The 18,372-nt window shown below is 53.7% G+C and overlaps 8 protein-coding genes across 8 annotated transcripts; 4 read left to right on the forward strand and 4 right to left on the reverse strand.

Moving 5' to 3' along the window:
• On the forward strand, positions 1–1,402 carry CONPUDRAFT_150881 (uncharacterized protein; the record flags this gene model as incomplete). The annotated part of the gene is made up of 3 exons (XM_007767520.1): positions 1–255; positions 312–1,083; positions 1,134–1,402. 3 exons carry the CDS (start codon positions 1–3, stop codon positions 1,400–1,402), a joined length of 1,296 nt encoding a protein of 431 aa, XP_007765710.1.
• A 537-nt stretch (positions 1,403–1,939) lies between these two features.
• CONPUDRAFT_70765 (uncharacterized protein) lies at positions 1,940–3,387 on the reverse strand (the record flags this gene model as incomplete). The annotated part of the gene is made up of 4 exons (XM_007767209.1): positions 1,940–2,040; positions 2,093–2,209; positions 2,261–3,044; positions 3,097–3,387. 4 exons carry the CDS (start codon positions 3,385–3,387, stop codon positions 1,940–1,942), a joined length of 1,293 nt encoding a protein of 430 aa, XP_007765399.1.
• A 218-nt stretch (positions 3,388–3,605) lies between these two features.
• Positions 3,606–4,613, forward strand: CONPUDRAFT_70766 (uncharacterized protein; the record flags this gene model as incomplete). Its single annotated transcript, XM_007767210.1, has 4 exons — positions 3,606–3,627; positions 3,680–3,853; positions 3,903–4,025; positions 4,075–4,613. The coding sequence occupies 4 exons, from the start codon at positions 3,606–3,608 to the stop codon at positions 4,611–4,613; spliced, it is 858 nt and encodes a 285-aa protein (XP_007765400.1).
• A 905-nt stretch (positions 4,614–5,518) lies between these two features.
• On the reverse strand, positions 5,519–8,784 carry CONPUDRAFT_49507 (uncharacterized protein; the record flags this gene model as incomplete). Its single annotated transcript, XM_007767056.1, has 9 exons — positions 5,519–5,834; positions 5,881–6,576; positions 6,626–6,929; positions 6,984–7,375; positions 7,423–7,571; positions 7,624–7,786; positions 7,858–8,090; positions 8,142–8,596; positions 8,652–8,784. The coding sequence occupies 9 exons, from the start codon at positions 8,782–8,784 to the stop codon at positions 5,519–5,521; spliced, it is 2,841 nt and encodes a 946-aa protein (XP_007765246.1).
• Positions 8,785–9,787: 1,003 nt separating this feature from the next.
• CONPUDRAFT_150886 (uncharacterized protein) lies at positions 9,788–13,846 on the forward strand (the record flags this gene model as incomplete). The annotated part of the gene is made up of 7 exons (XM_007767521.1): positions 9,788–10,402; positions 10,452–10,828; positions 10,881–11,149; positions 11,207–12,213; positions 13,009–13,154; positions 13,217–13,773; positions 13,830–13,846. The coding sequence occupies 7 exons, from the start codon at positions 9,788–9,790 to the stop codon at positions 13,844–13,846; spliced, it is 2,988 nt and encodes a 995-aa protein (XP_007765711.1).
• Positions 13,847–14,293: 447 nt separating this feature from the next.
• CONPUDRAFT_70769 (uncharacterized protein) lies at positions 14,294–15,512 on the reverse strand (the record flags this gene model as incomplete). The annotated part of the gene is made up of 3 exons (XM_007767211.1): positions 14,294–14,751; positions 14,810–15,263; positions 15,315–15,512. The coding sequence occupies 3 exons, from the start codon at positions 15,510–15,512 to the stop codon at positions 14,294–14,296; spliced, it is 1,110 nt and encodes a 369-aa protein (XP_007765401.1).
• Positions 15,513–16,642: 1,130 nt separating this feature from the next.
• CONPUDRAFT_51115 (uncharacterized protein) lies at positions 16,643–17,101 on the forward strand (the record flags this gene model as incomplete). Its single annotated transcript, XM_007767148.1, has 1 exon — positions 16,643–17,101. A coding segment is annotated over one exon (459 nt), but the record flags the coding sequence as incomplete, so codon positions are not given.
• A 62-nt stretch (positions 17,102–17,163) lies between these two features.
• On the reverse strand, positions 17,164–17,922 carry CONPUDRAFT_163120 (uncharacterized protein; the record flags this gene model as incomplete). Its single annotated transcript, XM_007767522.1, has 1 exon — positions 17,164–17,922. One exon carries the CDS (start codon positions 17,920–17,922, stop codon positions 17,164–17,166), a length of 759 nt encoding a protein of 252 aa, XP_007765712.1.
• Positions 17,923–18,372: the final 450 nt, after the last annotated feature.

Consider the following 18,372-nt stretch of genomic DNA (forward strand, 5'->3'; position numbering starts at 1 on the left):
ATGTCTCTACCAACAAAAGCCTCTTCATCGCCGGCGAACGCCGCCCCCGCGACTCAAGACCCGCAAGCTGTGTTAATGCCCACATGGGCACCACCGGAGCTGTCCGCCACCCCTGTCTCCGAGTGGACAACGTCGGACGTTGTCCACTTTCTGTGGTTGTCCGAAGCCCGCCTACGCGCTGCCCTGGAACGGCGATCTACTGCGCGGGCGTCGGGGGATCAAATAGCCTTTACGCTCGAATGGGTCTCAATGGCGGTAAGTCTAATGCTTGATTACGTGGCGGAATCCAACCAGATGACTACATCATACAGCGAGATATCCGCCGTATATCGTCCGCGGTCCGACCTGACGGACCATTCCCGAAGGTAGTCAACACAGTTCACCAGCCCCACCTCCCGTTCTCGGACAAATACCGCTATCCCGTCGGCGAGGAGCTCCCGCGATCCTCCCACCTGCCAACGGATCTTGGCGGAAACCAGTGGTGGGCCCGCTGGCTGCCTGTACCTGAAGCCCAGACCGCAGCCGCGAGTTCTGAGTCGGCCGCTCCCAAACAACGTCCGCCTCCTGCGGCGGCTCAGGCCGCCGTGGGAAACACTCAATCTTCCCTTCCCGCCATGATGTCGGAGGAGGACTTAGACAGATTGTACGAGCAGTACGTGGTGGCTCCCAACCTTGCCGCCAAGATGCCCAGCGAGACATCCTGGGCGGAAGAAGATCCCGCGGCCAAGGTCACCGAGCAGTTTGCCAAAGACCTGGGTCTCCCCAAGGTCGACCCGGCGGAATTCGAGCCAGTTGCGGGTTATCCGCACGGCGATGCAGTAGAGCATCTCATCCCCTGCCACAGCTGCTCTCGCAAGCGCGTACGGTGCGTCGGAATGGCGGGCAGAGCCTGCCTGGTTTGCCTAGAGGGGAGTCACAAGAAGTGCGGACATACCGATGGGATCGCGGACGATAAGTGGCGAGAGATTCCGGATGAGGCGTACAATTATATCCTTCACAAGGTTCCCGCCCTCAAGGACGTGTGGAAGAAGCTCGGCCCAAGGCACGAAGGGAAGGGTAAGAGAAAGGCGGAGGACGGCTCCAGTTAGTATCCGCGACCCGCCGATGATGAAATGTTACTCATATTTTGGTAGAATCGACGCGCAAGCGACAGCGGGGTGCGGATGATACAATGTCGCACGTGGAAATGCTGCAACGGATCGACAGCAGTGTCTTGGCCATCAATCACCTCACCGACCAAGTCATCGCCCTCCGGGAGCTCGTGGGGTCGATGATCACCAACATCTCAAGGCGGCCGCACGTTGATCAATACAAGGAGATGTCAGAAAAGCTCGGGATGGACTGGGATACCCTTGTGGCGGAAACGATGCCGAGCGGGTCCGCTAACGCCAATAATCAGTAGTTGAATATGCGTTGTCTAATGTAACATTGAAACATCTTGAATGCAACGAGCCAAATGACCATGGTCCGCCCGCCCGTCGGCTACTGCAACAGCCTATAATCCACATGAAATGCAACCATAAGAAGAGTTCTTCGTCGCGGGAACCAGCAAAAAGAAAGGCCCACAAAACGCGAATCAGCCAGGCGAAAGGTACTTGACAACCCGCCCGCCATAGTGATCGCTGAGATTCGAGGAGGCGCATATCGCGGGATCACACACGAGGGCATACGACGCCGCCACAACCAAGTTCTCCTTTGTGAAAAGAAAAAACGCAGGAGAGTGCACAACACAACAAGTCACACGAAAAATCCTCGGCCATGAAAGCGCGAGAGGCGGGATGGGAGGCCTGTAAGTATCTTCCGTCCGCCTTATTGAAGTCTGCTCAATGGCGGACAGCCTCATACCAGAAGGATGACCTGGTTCATGTATTGAAAAAGCAGATTTGAAGTGTCCGCATACTATTTGTACAGTACATGTCCGATATGAAGATACCCGCAATCAACCACGCTGAAACCATTCAGCTCTTTGGATGGCGGATGCGGCGTTCTCCACAGTCTCTTCCATTTCTTCGATGATGAGGTCAAAAAGTTCGACCAGTGCTAACAGGTTGAGTTAGAAGTCCACTCATTGACAACATGGATTGATCACTACCTCCACCTTCCAACCTGTCGAATTCTTCGTCGAAATCGGAGTCGGAGGGCGTGGTGGCGGCTGAACCCACTTCCCAAGTCGGATCTGCGGGCGGATCCAAGACAATGGGGGCTGGTCCTTGTAATGTGGAGTTAGGCGGGATCACATCAATGAAATGAGAATGCGTACTCGTTCGTTGAGCCACCGCACGCCGCGGGTTACGTCGCGGCCGGAACACCTTCAGTTTATAAGTGACACTGTAGTCTGTGTGTAAATACTTGTGTACCTGGTCATCTGGGACAGCTTCAACATCGCTCTGTCTGTCCAATGTAAGGTCGATGACTTGTTGATGGCGGTAGGGGTTTGGAGAGACATCAATAATGTCGGGATCCTCCTCCGCTTCAAGGTCCAGTAAATCGCGGGACCAATATGGGGAGCTGCGAGTTCGCGACCCGCCGTATTGTCTCTGATTGCGGGACGGCCCTGCCTCTGCGTTACCCACGAGTCGGGAGGGGCCCGCCTCTGCGTTGACCATAGGTCTGCGGACGGGAGGATGGTTCGTAGGCCTCGGGAAAGCCTGATGGTTCTCCCGCGGTCCATCATATTCAGATTGATGGCTGGAATGGGCGGGAGGAATTTCCCAGCGAAGAGTCGATGCCTGAAATTGAAAATGCCCGCGAAATTGATCTTGCACGCTTGGTGTGGGAGACGGCGGAGACGGCGGGAGGCTAGCAGTAATGTCGGGACTATTGTCGGGGCCCGCCAAGTTGTTCCACCAATGGTTTGGCATGTTGACCATCGCCGGCCACAGCCCAACGTTCGACGACCACAGGCGGCACTCGTCCCATTCTTGTGCATCCATCCGCGCCGCCGTTGGATCAACCCCGGGGCCAAGTGCGTACTTCAGTATAGGCGGTGGTTCGATAGCAATACCAAAATTGTCGAAGGTGACCAAGACCTTTGCCAGCCAAAGCTGAGGTAATGGATTATACAACCTGATCAAACAAGTGTCATCCGCCACTCACCACCTCATTGCTCCATTTCGACATGAAACGAATCCCTTGGCCCGCCCGCTTGTCCCAGTAGGTGCGGACTGCAACGGTGAGGCGGAAACATAGAAGATTGATAATTTCCTGGGCATGGTAGCCGTCAGTGCGGAACGTGCGTTGGCGTTCGTTGAGAAAGTACGGCTCCCCGAGCACCACCTCGCTCTTCTGGTTCACCTCGCCAGGTAGACTAATGTCAGTGATGCGGGTAACGAAGCACCCGCCTTCCGCCGCCGGCCAGTTTGGTACTATGCTTCCCTCTCGGGACATGATGGTGAGCATGTAGGTTGTGGAATGGAATGCGCCTTTATGGGTTTTGAGTTGCGAGCGTGGGAATAACGAGATCGGGTGGCGATCTCTCAAAGATCTCGATCCAGATGGCCTGTGCCTCATGGCATACTATCTCCATTTGGAAGCGTCAGAAAAAAGGTACTTAGCGCGGCCCATTGTCCACAATTTTTGCCAATCTCCCCCAACCCGGCCCATTCATGAGCCCATCAGACGACGAAGGTCAGTCACAGTATAGGCTCCCGCCCCCGTTCCGCCACTAACTGTTCACTAGAGCCCTTCGGTGAGACTGTCACTATGGTGGACGAGGATCTCCCCCCCTCTGCGTCTACTAAGCAGCCCAAGAAGAGCAAGGATAAGGGCAAAAAGAAAGCAGTTGAGCCGAAGACTACGAGTGCGCCCAGCACCCCGCAACCGGCTGTTACTACTGCGAGCGGGAACCCCCAAAGTAAGAAAGCATTGTTGTTGATTCCCCTTCAGCTGACCACCTTGTGTAGGTCTTGCGGAAATTGAAGCAGCATGGCAAAGCGAACTTGAACAATATAACGCTGGCACCTTGGACTTGGCTTACGGTAGCGACGACAGCGTCTCTTCTGCTGAGGACGAGCAGGAGCCGATGGGTAAGCCGATATCTTTAATACTTCAATTCTGGCGTTTGATAAACCTCAGCCCCCACTCCGCCCAATGTGCCCCCGCCTGGTGTCAGCGCGCCCGCCATCCCTCCGCCCGCCCCGACTACTCGCGAGGCGGAACGCATGGTTATAGATGTCAGCGACAGCCCGCCGACCGCCGCCTCTGTCCCGCTGCCCAAACGTAAGCATGCGTCACCATCTCCCGCGAAGCCGCCCGCCAAACGGCCCAACACCACTGGCGATCACGTCCCCTCAGACGTTGTTCCCCGCGAGCCTCCGAGCTCCTCCGATGCGGCCGCCGTCGTCAACACTGGCGAGGGTACCACTCCCAACCCAGCTTTGCGCCGCTGGCAAATCAACGTCGACCGCCTCCTTCTAGCCATGTCGGCGGACGAGGTGGAAGAGTTTCTCTTTTCGACGGAGGCCCTTTTCCGCGACCAAGGCACTCAGGGGTTGGAGGTGGTTAGCAATGCCGTGAGGTCGCGGGCGGCTGCGATGTCGGATCATGAGAGGCATGTTTTTATCTTGCAATCCCCTCCTGGCCGAGGCCTTCTCAAAGTTCAATTCCACTTCTGAATTTCTTTGTAATACTACCACTGCATAACAATTTGAATGCGTCGTTGACCCGCCATATATGCCATCGTATCAAATAAAGTCGTACGCGGGTGCAGGATACACATAAGTTCCGCCATTGGCGCCGCCAGTGTGAGAACCTGCTGCTTCCCCCAAGGCGGAAATCTGGTTATGCCATTTTGGCCGCGTATTTTTCCCCGTTCGCGCAAAGGAGAACTCCGCGTACATGGCTGAAGCTGCTCAATGGGATGGTGTTCAGGCGGGCGGGAGATATTCAACGCCTTAATGTCCCGCCCCTCGCGCTTTCTCGGCTCTCGGCGTCTAATCCAGATGCGAATCCCTGAGCAAATTATGTGGAAGTATCGCCCGCGTAAAACTGGATACCTTCTCTGTTCGCGCAAAGGAGAACTCTGTTTATATGGCTGAAGCTGCGCAATTGGACGGTGTATGGGCGGGCGGGGGATATTCAATGCCTCAACGCCCCGCTCCTCGCGCTTCCTCGGCTCTCGGCGTCTGATCCAGATGCAAATCCCGGAGCAAACGATGTGGAACTACCGCCCGCTTAAAACTGGATACCTTCCCTGTTCGCGCAAAGGAGAACTCTGTTTATATGGCTGAAGCTGCCCAAATGGACGCTGTGTGAGCGGGCGGGGGATATTCAACGCCTCAACCTCCCGCCCCTCGCGCTTCCTCGGCTCTCGGCGTCTGATCCAGATGCAAATCCCGGAGCAAACAATGTGGAATTGCCGCTCCCGGAAAACTGAGTACCCACGTCGCTCGTTTGTGTAGTGCGGTCGCATTGAAACAGCCATCATGTTATGTATATATGCTCAAATATAGTTCTCGAATTAACGATCAGATTGTGGAGGCCCACAGAGGTGGATAGTTGAGATCCTGAGACAAACTTTCTATAGCGAGAATGTATTACCCTCTTGAATGGACATATGCACCGGCGCGGGTGGACGGCCTTTAAATGCTATGTCCGCCATCCGCGCCAAGTTTCCCCACATCGCTTCTTGGCTGCGAGCCCAGACCTTGTAGCCAGTACCAACAGATGAGGATCCCACTCGATTAGCCCACTCTTGAGCCCGCGTTCGGAAGTACCGAGGAACGCGCTCCATCTCCTCCCCAACGATTTCAATCTCTTCCCTCCATCGATCCAGGCGGCACTTTTCACGCATCCAAGTGATTCGCTGAACTGTCATAAAATATGTATCAGCAATACTGCCCTGATGACTGCAATCAAGGCAACTCACATGTAACTAGCCACTCTGGCCCTCCGCCCCTCTCGAGCTGAGTCCGCCATAGCCATGGCAGACGCGAATTCCTTGTACCCCTTGTGGCGGGGTTTAGCTCTGCGGCACTAGCTTTCAGGTGGCTGCTCAGCAGTTCTTCGTATTTAGCATTGAGACAGCTGAGGCTTATTGCTGCCTCCCATCCTTTACGGTAGATGTTGGCGTGGCGGTCAAGATCATCTTCGACCCGCGCTACTCTAGCTCTTGCTCTTGTCTGTGCTGCTTGGCTGCCCTTTGCTGCACGGATCTCGTTACCATACATCATGGCCTTCCGGGCGATATCCAGCTTGACTTCATTGAGAGCGTCATTCATTTGTCCCGCCCGTAGCTCACCCTCGTACTTGGCCAAGTCCGCAACCTGATGGCGGGCACATGCTGCAGCTCCGTAGGCGGATGGAAGGGGCAATACAAATTGCTCTGGTGAGTCACCAATGTCAGTCAATGATATTGGGTTGCTCATTGGCGGAGGACGCGGCTTGGCCGCTCGCTGGAGATGCTCCTGCAGCTCCTTCCGATCAGGAGTTGCGTCAAGCAGAGACCCCATGAAGACTCGGGCTTGACGTAGCCAAAACGTGAGCCGCGTCTCTAAAGCCCGCCGTGCGTCCCGTGCCTTCTGCGCCGCGGCCGTGCCATGCGTCTCTGCATCGCGGACCAGCTCGGCAACCTGCATTCTTATAATACATGATCAGAAGCAGCTCGGAGGAAGACCTTCTAACTTACTGTTGTACTTCAATATCTATACCGTCTGCCACCCATTCAATGTCAGTCATAGACTCAGTTTGTCCAGGAGCCTGCCCCGCCAATTTTGCTTGGATGCTGGCTTGGGAAGGAGCATCATCGTCCTGGATGGTCAACAGGTCCATGGCCTTTTCGTTGGTAAGCCGCTCTTTCTGCGCCTCTTCAAGTTCGCTAGTCCATTTCTGCACTTGTTCCACTCCCGCCACTTCTGACAGCCCGCCAAGTACTTCGACCGAAATGTCATATTCAACAAGTGCCCGGCGCCATTTTTCGACCAAGGACATCGCTACCCTCAAAACATTAGTCAACTCGACATTCCCGCGGGCAGAGGAACACACACCAAGGCGGACCAGTTTCTTCCAATTTGAATCATCCATATGGTCGTCAAGTACCTCTCTACGGTGAGATGTTGTCATGGAGCGGGTACTTCGGCTGATTTCATTTAATGCAGACCACAAGGTTTCAAGAATTTCTCCATCCACCCATCCCGCCCCCAGAAGGAACGCAGGCGAAAATCTTGCAAAGCAATTGTCTTTGTGACCGTGGACATGAAATTGCCCAATGCCGCCCGTGATGACCACGTCCTTGGGCATTTTGAGGGTACTACTTGACCTAAATCTGTCCCATAACTTTTTTCCGTAAACGCACCAAATATCGTAAAGGACAAACACTTGGGCAATTCCAGTGAACCAAAGCAAGGCCATGTACAGTGCCCAGTCAATGTTGCAAAAGCTTGGCAGATTCAGCTTTGAGTGGCGGATGATGGCGGAGATACCCACCGTTCCCCTTTCTGAAAATTAACAATTGTACCAGGCACAAAGAAGCCATGTCGTCCACAGGCAACTGCGGCTATCCCAGTGACGTCCTTGTGCAATCCGCGAGATTCATTTGCCTGTGTAACCGCGCGGTGTGCATTGCATGTAGATATCTATGAAATGGACATTTGCACCCTTCCGCCTTGCAATAGATTGATGGCTCACCTCCTTCTGGTTTGATTGGGTTTTGAGATGGGCTTCATATGCAGAGCTTTCTGTCATAAAGCCTGAACCGTCAGTCAGGCTGACATCTGTTTCTTCCTTCCTCATCTTTAGATGATCCGCCTTGAAGTTGCCATCCATGCACAGGGTAACTGAATGCTTCCACCTTGTAGGTGTACGCGGGTCAGGTTTGGGCGGGTCAGCTACATTTGAAACACTGTCCGCAGATGCACTGACCAGGCTGGATCATTCTCCCATCCCTCTGACATGTTAATACCAGGGCGGGGACAGGCTGGGCAAGATGTAGCTAGATCGCCTTGAGATAGGTGAAGATCTTGTCCGCCTTCCGCCGTCGTTGTTGTTCCGCCTTCTGCTGCCTCCGTTGTTCCGCCAAGTGAATGCCCATGTGCCCGCAGCGCCTTTATCAATCTCCATTGTCTTGCACAGCGGAGAAGCTCTTTATATCTGCCCTATGGGAGAAGTTAGTATACGTTCCATCACATTAGGGCTGGACCAAGTACGGGAACTTCATGAGGTGCAATGTCAAGTGTCTTCCTTTGCAACTGAGCAAAATAGCTCATGGCGGGGACTTTGCACTCCCTGTTTTGAAGCAAAAAGTCGTCCAGGACTCGAAAGGTGAAGGCGGTACGCGGCGCGGAGGGTGTAGCAGGACACAAACCAAACTTCAGCAGTTGGACCTCTTCGTCTTCCCTATCCTTGCACCGACACCAGTCAACAAGGACTTGATGAAGACCGTTACAATCGACCACAGTCAGATAAGTGTGGTGGAGATCATGGTGTAGATACTCCCTTGTGAATGCCTTTGCCATTCCAATTTGAAAAGAAAGTCTCTCTGGTTTCTGGGAAGTGTTCTTTTCCTTCTTCTTGAGTCTGGGAGCAGGGCAGGGCGAGCCACCATGACCAAGGTGGATAAACAATCCAGCCCTGAACAAGAACGAGGGCTCATAGTATGTGCCTGTTAGTGTGAAATGGTATTTCCAGCATCATCAACAGTTTACATGAGTACGCACCTGTCCATGACCGTACATTATGAAAAGGCTGGAATTTATGAGCCTCCGAGAAACACTCTTCACATCCCTCCGGAAACCCCGAGCAATCATCACATCGCCAAGTAGATTCCTTGGATCTGCACCACCTGCACATGGGTAGGGGAGAGGTATGCAACTCCTGCCCAACTGTGGTATGATCAAGAGACCGGTGTTCCAATGATGCAAGACAATCCATGTACTTGGGCAGAGATTTTTGCCATAGCCTTAGGTAGTCATGGCTTGCCTGATGTGAGAGGGGTTAACAGGTGGAGGGAGCAGGCATGTTATCATCACGCACCTTTGTAGACTTCTCATCATCACCAGCAACAGGTATGTTCATGTCGTCCCCATCCTCCAATCCATAGAAGCAATCTTCAAGGCCATCTTCAGAGTAATTGTCCTCCAGCAGTAGCCTAGGCCTCTTTGATGCGTTTGGTGATGAACTGACATATTCGAAGCTAGGCTCCAGGTGCATTGGGGTTGGTAAAACATCTGCAATATCATGGTGAACTTGTGTTGTTACAGGAACATACGTCTCCACCACTCTGCCCCATTGTACAGTTTCCTGAGGCTCATATGATGTCTCCATCTCTGTCCCATCGTCCCCAGCAAGATCCCCTTCAAGGTTTCGTCGACGTACTGGCATGGGAGAGTGTGGACAATGAGGGTGGAGTAGTAGGAGAGCTAAGGGATCTATCTCATCAGCTCTTATCAGCACTAATCTTGAGCCTGTATACAATGCCAGGCCACATGACCTTGTCCGCCTACAGCCTCCATTTACCCATTGAATAGTCTCCCAAAGGCTATATCGAGTGTTGGGAAGATTATATTAGGAAGCTTAACTCCGGTGGGTTGGAAGTAACCATTACCTTGGTTACATAGTATCCATGTGTGTGGGATCCGAACAGTTGACCAATTGATATGAACCCAGAGCAGGGAGTGATGATCAATGACAGGTGGAAAGGAGTTCTTGCCCTCCGAAACACTGGTTTATTGATCTAGTGATTTAATGCCCCTGGGAGAGGGATTTGTGAAAAAGCTTAAAAGGCAGGCTGCCTCAACAGTTCCACAGTTCACATTCTTTTCTCCCTTTTCCACATCTCTTCTTAACTTCTTTGATGCCTTCCCACACCGACAATCAGTCTTCCTCCGCCGCCAACAGTCCTGCCAACAGTCCTGCCAACAGTCCCGCCAACAGTCCCGCCAACAATCCCGCCAACAATCCCGCCAACAGTCCCGCCAACAGTCCCGCCAACAGTCCCGCCAACAGTCCCGCCAACAGTCCCGCCAACACGCCTGCGGACACTGTCATCAATACTCCAACCATATCTCCTGCTAACCCTTCAGACAACTCTTCAGACAACCCTTCAGACAACTCCCCCCCCCACAGTTCTTTAGCTGGCATTCCTTCCAACGGTGACAACAATCCATCCATCGACGATCCAGAATCTATTGCACGGTTGGTTGCTGATTGCGGCCCGGGCGAGCTATTGGCGGATGAGGAAAATGAACCTAGCAAACGAGCCGCCCTCCTCAAAGATCCTTGTTTATCAGAGGAGGTGAAGGCAAGTATGGAGGAATGGCGGGCTGAGTGGGACGTTCTTGCTAAATCCCGCCACATTACTGTCCGCCATCGGAACCTCGATGATGTTTGCTGGAAGTTAGCGCGGGTGCTTGTTCATAAGCATATTGAGTTAGAAGGCAGTGTGGCTGGTCTGGAAAAGTTGGAAAAGGTATGCAGAGCATTCTTGTTCAGCATCTGTGCTTACTTGCTTCTGATAGTTGATTTGGGCTTACTTTGACCCACTTAACATTGCCTTGAAGGGTTCAGATGGCATGACGGCGGGGCGGAACAGTGGTCCATGGGGGGTTTGGAGTGGCTTCAAAGCTTTCTGTCAGTGCAAGAAAGATAACATTGAGGCTTACTTGCCTGGGGCCTGGGAGAGATATACAACTCTCAAGCAGATGCAAGGGAAGCCTCTGACTGAGAATGACTTGAAGCCTTGTCCCCTGGATGGTAATGACGGTCGATGGGTGGGACACTGGAGTCGAACAAGGGCGTATCTATGGGGGTTTCTGGGTGAAGAGGTGCAGGAGAGCTGGAATAAGGTTGCAGACCTTTGGAATGAGAAAGGCGCCCCACGGGACATACAGCGACGGTAAGCAGATTGCCCTTTACTGTACACAGGCCTCTCATGGCAGAATTATTAGGGATGCAGCAAAAGGCTTGGGGGACCATATGGTCCGCGATTATCTGCATATCATGCGGCACTGGGGCGGGGAGTCTTCGACATACGTTGGCTACCGCGATAAGGATGGTAATCCACGAACTGGACACACAGGGATGGTATTCTCAGATGACCCAAATATGTTTTGCAAACGTCACCCGCAGTACTTTGACAAGAATAGGCGGGTGGCTCCCCCAGGCGAGTTGCCTTGGCCTGCAAGATTCTCAGAACATATATTTGAGAGGTATATTGGTGGGTGTTCTGTTCTTTCATTGTACCTATGTCCAATAATAAACCCTGTTGTCAAAGGCAAGCGTCCAACTGGACAGACAGTAAAGGGCAAGTCTACCCGAGTGACTACACAACTCTACCGATTGCGGGCGGATGGCTATCCTCTTTTGCTAGATAATTGCTGGAAGGCCCCTCATGATGTGCTCAAGGCTACCTTCCGTGATTGTATGCAGGCAGTCTACACATTGGACACTGGGTCGAAGAAGCGGATCTCTTGGCGGAACATTGTCATCCCAAGGACAGGGATTTATTTCCATGAAGAACCCTGTGTTACCCTCCAGGAACCCTCTGACATGACCAAGCCCGCCTTGACATTGTTATTTAAGCAATGGGTTTGTATTCAAAGCGGGGGAACAGACCCTGTTAGGTTTGTTCTGAAGGGAAATTCTGCCTCAAGTGGGTCGTCCCCAGCCCCCTTGACACCTCTACCTCCTTCATCCACCCCTGTAGCAGGAGCTACTGTATCGTCTGTCCCTCCCACCCAGCCTGTTATCTCCACCAGCCCGCCCGCCGAAGCCGCTCCCTCTAGTATCCCATCTGGGGAAGCTGCTTCCTCTAGCATCCCGCCCGCCGATGCCGCTCGCTCTATTATCCCATCTGTGGAAGCTGGTCCTTCTAACAGCCCTCCTGTCAACACTGCTCTCTCTATCATCCCACCCACTGAAGTTGCTACGTCCGCCATCCCGCCCACTGTTCTTATTCCCTCTAGGATGTCAACAACTGAGACTGCTCCCTCCAGTATCCCGCCCGTGAATAATGGCCTGTCTACTAACAAATCGCCAAAGATTGTAGCCTCTATCCCACCCAAGGAACCCTCTCCGCCCGTCGTCACCCCCAGAGTCCCAGATGCCCTGCCTATCTCATTGAATTCCCCAACAACCGCTGCTGCAAATGTTACTAGGGACCCTGCCAGCAAGAAGAGCAGGACAGCCCTGCTCCAATCTCCTCAAGATGCTTCCCCAGTGCCTGCCAAGGTCCCTGTCACAAGGACAAAGCGGAAAGCCGTGGGCGGAGACCCTTCTGGAGTGAGTAAACGTGCTCGCCGAGCGACCTCGAAAGCGGATAAGGTGACTGATACTGGGGCCAACAACGAGGGAGGATCAGGAAATGGTAGGCGGCTCCGTACAAATGTAGGTAGCTGGAAGAATGGCGGAGCCAAAAATCAAGGGTATTTGAAAGCTACCTAGAATAGCCACGTTAGCACTATGCCTACTGTTATGAAATATTTGCGCCATAGGATACACCAAAAGCCAGATGCCTTGATCCATCTTCATTGATGAAAGTGATGCCAGTGGCAGAGGGTGGTGTCTTCAATGGTCCCTATAACCCCGCCTCTTGGGCTTCCTCGGGTCTCAGCGTGTGGCGGGATTGTAACCAAGTGCTTTTCCAGGTTCAAGCAGAGGAGAACTCTGTTTATGTGGGCGAAGAATCCCTATGTCATTATAGCTGCGGCCGGCGGGTCATACTCATTCATTTATTCTCCCGCCTCTCGCCCTTTCTCAGAACCCGGCGTTTGATCCAGAAGCGAATCCCGGAGCAGACAATGTGGAACTACGGCGGGCGCGTAGCCAAGTGCTTCTAGGCTCACGCAGAGGAGAACTCTGTTTATATGGGTGAAGCAGCCCTACGTCATTGTAGCTACGGCGGGCGGGCGACATTGGGTCGCTACACTCCCGCCTCTCGCGCTTCCTCGGCTCTCGGCGTCTAATCCAGATGCTAATCCCGCAGCAGACAATGTGGAACCACCGCCCGCATAAAACTGGCTACCTTCCCCGTTCACGCAAAGGAGAACTCTGTTTATATAGCTGAAGCTGCCCAAGGGAACGGTGTATGGGCGGGCGGGAATTAATCAATGCCTTAATGTCCCGCCACTCGCGCTTCCTCGGCTCTCGGCGTCTGATCCAGATGCGAATCCCGGAGCAAACGATGTGGAACTACGGCGGGCGGATAGTCAAGCACTTTCTAGGTTCGCGCACAGGAGAACTCTGTTTACATGGGTGGAGCAGCCCTACGTCATTGTATCTGTAGCGGGCGGGTAACATTCACACACGTGTACTCCCGCTTCTCGCGCTTCCTCGGCTCTCCCCGTTTGATCCAGATGCGAATCCTGGAGGAGAAAATGTGGAACTACGGCGGGCGCATACCGAAGCACCTTCTAGGCTCACGCAGAGGAGAACTCTGTTTATGTGGACGGAGATTCCCTATTGGTCATGGTATACACGGCGGGCGGGCAACATTGAGTCACATTGTCATGTTTGGCTCACAGGGGACTGAGCGTGGAGGTGATAGGTCCGAATACGATAGGGAAGAAAAAGCCATCGTCGAAAACCGCGGTTGTGTTCTCGGTTTGACAGGCGAGTGGGAAGGGAAGCATAGCTGGTATGGCGGCAAGATCCAGCAGGTCATCACTCTACGCGTCTCGGGAAACCCAGGGCAAGAGTGGTATGACTTCGAGCTCGAGGAAGCCAAGATCTCTCACTGTCACCGCCTCTCGCGCTGCCTCGGCTCTCGGCGTTTAATCCAGATGCAAATCCCGGAGCAGACGATGTGGAACTACGGCGGGCGCATAGCCCAGCATTTTCTAGGTTCGTGCACAGGAGAACTCTGTTTACATGGTTGAAGCAGCCCTGCGTCAATGTAGCTGCGGCGGGCGGGTAGCATTCATACACCTGTACTCCGGCATTTTGTGCTTCCTCTTCCAGGCGCAGACAATGTGGAGCTACGGCGGGGGGCATACCCGAGTACCCCTCCTGTCCCTTGTTTATGTTGTGTGGTCGAGTGTTTTTCCCTGTTCACGCAAAGGAGAACTCTATGCTTATGGTTGAACGTTCGCAGGAAGATGAGCAAGCACGATCGAGGCAGCCAACGCGTTATTTGTCGTGTAGGCGGATGATTGTCATCCTCGTTGGGTGGACGTCGAAGACGCGGGTGGTTATTGCATAAGTCAAATGAGTCGGCCCTATACCTAACATTGATAAGTATACTACGTGGGAGAGGCCTATTGTGGTATCAGAAAGGTAGTGTTCATTTCATTGCCGCATCAAGATTGCATACACGCATAACCACCACAACTAGATCACCTGCCGCCGTAGTACATCGTGCAAATTAGTTGGCTGGCGGCTGACGCCCCGCCGAGCGAGCGAGCTTGTCCGCTTTCCGAGCTGCCCTGGCCGCTTGCGCCGCCGCCTTCTCCTCCGTCAAAGTCGCGATTTGGTCATGCTGGGCCTTCAGCATAAAGTCCTGAATCTCACGTTCCCTCTGTAAGATAGTGTGGCCCGCCTGAAGTGCATCCATCCGCGCCTCCAGTCTATCCGCGAGTTCCATGGTAGGGGTCCGATCAAGACGGCGGTTGGCCTTGACGATCTCTTGCCCTAACAATTCCAGCTCGGACCGCAGCTTTGAAATGGCAACCGACTGGACTCGCTGAGCGGCCCTGATGGAGGCAACAGTGTCATCGCCTTTGTGAGTAGACCCACTCGCGGCTGGTTGGGGAGATGCACTCATCGAGGCGGATGCTTGGTCAACAGCACCACCGCGTCCGCCCGCTCGAACTGTCTTACGCTCTGGAAGGGAACCGTTAGCTCAAATACAGGAAATGCGGGATAGAACCCCAGGGCTCACTGGGGAGTTGGGGAGCAGTACTTGCTGCAGCACTTTCTGCAGCGGTTACTCTTCGCCGCTTGGCCGGGCGTTCCTTTTCACGTGGGGCCGCTGTCGGAGTGTCGCTTTGGCGGGATAATGCTGGTGAAGCGGGCGCCTGAGTAGCCTGGGGATCCGCCATCGCATTGACGTCGGAGAAGAGGAGAGAGGCGGGCGGAACCCTAGGTTCTTCCACAGCGGGCACATCCTTGGGCAGGTTATTGGTGTGGACCACTGGGGTTCCCCACTCACTCCACCACAACTCGGTGCCGATATCGGCGGGGCGTTGAAAGTCGGAGGCGGAGAGGTCTGCCGCTTTAATTGGAAAGCGGGCGTCATCTGTTGGCAGACCGCCCACCAACGCGCGCTCCAGCAGGATTGGCGGCTGAATTTTACTGGCCTTCTTCGCGTAGGCCATCAATGGAAGCATAGCTCTCTGCGTGGGGCGGTTATGCAGCCTCGGCGGGCGGAAAGAATCTCTACTTACCGCCATTGGAACCCAATGCTGCAGAAAAACTGTCGGAGCCGCGTGTTCTTTCTTGGACAAAGCTTCGCGGACGCGAGCCTCAAAGACGAGAAACACAGCATGAAAATCCGCATCAGACGATGGGTGCTTGAAACCCAGGTCCGGAAACCAATCGGGGACGCGGGGACGCTTGACTTTAGTGGACACGTTAGCGGACATGGGTGCGACGCAAACAGAGGACTGAAGGACATTCGGGGCCCCTATATGTATCAAATCGCCTGAATTTGCTCTTATTGATGTTTGTTGATTGCCGCCGTATATGTCACGTGATCGCTGACCAGTGGATTGTTCCACTGCCGAGATGCTATGCTAATTCCGATTTCGCCCGCAGTATTGAATATAAAGGCGGAAAGCAGAGGATGAAAAATATCAAACCCTGCTATGACTGGTGTTTATCAGACAAACGAGGGGTGGTCATCACGAGATGAGGAAGCACTTCAAGCGGCTCGGTATAATTTTCTCCATAGTCTCGAATTTATTGACTGTGTTGTAGACTATGGCAAGGCGTGCTTTGCTGAACAACCAGATCGACCCACTCCGCCCGAAGCTCTTTCCGCGGAGCTGGCATATGATTGCTGGCGGGTCAGCCTCGAAATAGCGGAGGCAAACACCCGCATAGGTTGATTCGCGTTTCAGATATGCTACAAATATACTGATGACATGCAGTCCGACTGTCCTTAACGGTTGAAGAATATCTCGCTCATGTCGAAAAAGTCAAAGCGCGGAAAGACGGCTTGGGGCCATTTCAAGACGCATGTGATGCTCAGATCCGCCCCGCCATCTTCGTGGATTCAGCGGACGACATGTGGGATCGGGTAAATGCTTTGGAGCAACATGCACGGGGATCCACCATCCGCGCTGTGAAACCTTGCAAGATAGTCGACGCGAACGAGAAGGTACTGGCCTGGTACTTACCATTTGCTATCTCTATGTCCGCACACAATGTAAGTCCGCGGAAGAGTGATTCACAGGAGGTTGACACAATCACTGTAGGAATACCACAACAATGTTTTGCCATTGTTGAAGCAAAATATGCTTTCAGGAATCGCTGAAGATCGCAACAGGTGGCGCCAGAGTCCCGCCAGCTTTTGGGAGCCTATCGCGGATAGGGCCACCGCGCTTCCTCCGGGGTCAATAGATATCTCCATGGGTTGGTATGGGATTGGCCAAGGGGTAAGTCTGCTGATATGGCGGGCGGGAATGAGCTCATTAGTCACTACTAGCCAGGAGAATTATTGAACCCCCCTGTGTCGAGCGCCAACTTCCGCCGCCACCCTTCAATTCAGTCTTGGGCGGCGGGCTCCCACCACCTATTTTGTCTTGTTAATCTCATCCTCGCATTGACCCATCCGCAGCAATATGCGGCCGCGCGGGAGGTCCTCGGCCTTTGCAAGAATTTCCACACAACTCCCTGTGCTCGGCTTTGGGATTCTGTTTTCACTGGCGTTGGCGTCATTGCAAATCGGGTCACCGAACCGCATAAAGACACGGGCGGCTACCTCCCTTGGTATGACATCTTATTTACGGCGGGTGACTATGATGGCGGAGTGTTCAACCTTTCCGCCCTGGGACTTCAATTTGCATATCCCCCCGGCTGTGTGATTGCTGTCTGCGGGAAGCTGCTCAGGCATTCTGTTCCAATTGTCGATGGCAATAGAGTATGCTCTGCTTTCTATATGAAGCAAGGAGTGCAAGTATGGGCGGGGACATGCCAACCAGAGTGGTCAAGGGGCCCAAAGACTGCTTAATAGTCTTACTCTGTCCAGTAGTAGTAGACGTACACATTGGACACAGGGGGTAGTTCCACATCTTATGCTTTGGGATCCATATCTGCCAACGCCAAGGAAGAGGAGGCACGAGAGGCGGCATTATAGGAGAAGGCATATTTACTGCCCGCTTCACCCGCAATCACGTTGGGCGGTTTTAACCCTGTTTCTCCTTTGCATACGCCGCGTCCCCACATCGCAAACGAGTGGCGCGACAGGTACTCCGTGATGCACGCGCGGTAGTTCCACATTGTCTGATCCGGGATTTGCATCTGGATTAGACGGCGAGAGCCGAGGAAGCGCGAGAGGCAGTGAGAGCGAGAGATCTTGGGTTTCTCAAGCTCAAATTCGTAACGCTCTTGCCCTGGGTTTCCCGAGACGCGTAGAGTGATGACCTGCTGGATCTTGCCGCCATACCAGCTATGCTTCCCTTCCCACTCGCCTGTCAAACCGAGAACACAACCGCGGTTTTCGACGATGGCTTTTTCTTCCCTATCGTATTCGGACCTATCACCTCCACGCTCAGTCCCCTGTGAGCCAAACATGACAATGTGACTCAATGTTGCCCGCCCGCCGCGTATACCATGACCAATAGGGAATCTCCGTCCACATAAACAGAGTTCTCCTCTGCGTGAGCCTAGAAGGTGCTTCGGTATGCGCCCGCCGTAGTTCCACATTTTCTCCTCCAGGATTCGCATCTGGATCAAACGGGGAGAGCCGAGGAAGCGCGAGAAGCGGGAGTACGCGTGTGTGAATGTTACCCGTCCGCCACAGCTATACTGACGCGGGGCTGCTTCACCCATATAAACAGAGTTCTCTCCTATGAGAACGCAGAAAGGTATTCGGTGATCCGCCCGCCGTAGTTCCACATCGTCTGCTCTGGGATTCGCATCTGGCTCAAACGCCGAGAGCCGAGGAAGCGCGAGAGGCGGGAGTTTAGCGCATTGAGTATCTCCCACCCGCCGCACCCACAATGACATTACCTTTCGTCAACTATATAAGCAGAGTTCTCCCTTGTTTGAATGCGGCAAACTGCTCCATTAGTCGCCCGCTGTAGTTCCGCATCGTCTACTCCGCGATTCGCATCTGGATCAGACGCCGAGAGCCGAGGAAGCGCGGTAGCGGGGGAAAGTAGGCCACTCAAATGCTCCCGCCCGCGGTGAGTGGCTCAGATCGGCCCCCTTCATAACATCACTAGCCCATGTGACCGCCCTTCCGCCCGCCAATTCTAAATCCTTTCAGCTTACTCGACA

Source organism: Coniophora puteana (genome assembly GCF_000271625.1).
Source record: "Coniophora puteana RWD-64-598 SS2 unplaced genomic scaffold CONPUscaffold_3, whole genome shotgun sequence".
NCBI lineage: Eukaryota > Fungi > Basidiomycota > Agaricomycetes > Boletales > Coniophoraceae > Coniophora > Coniophora puteana.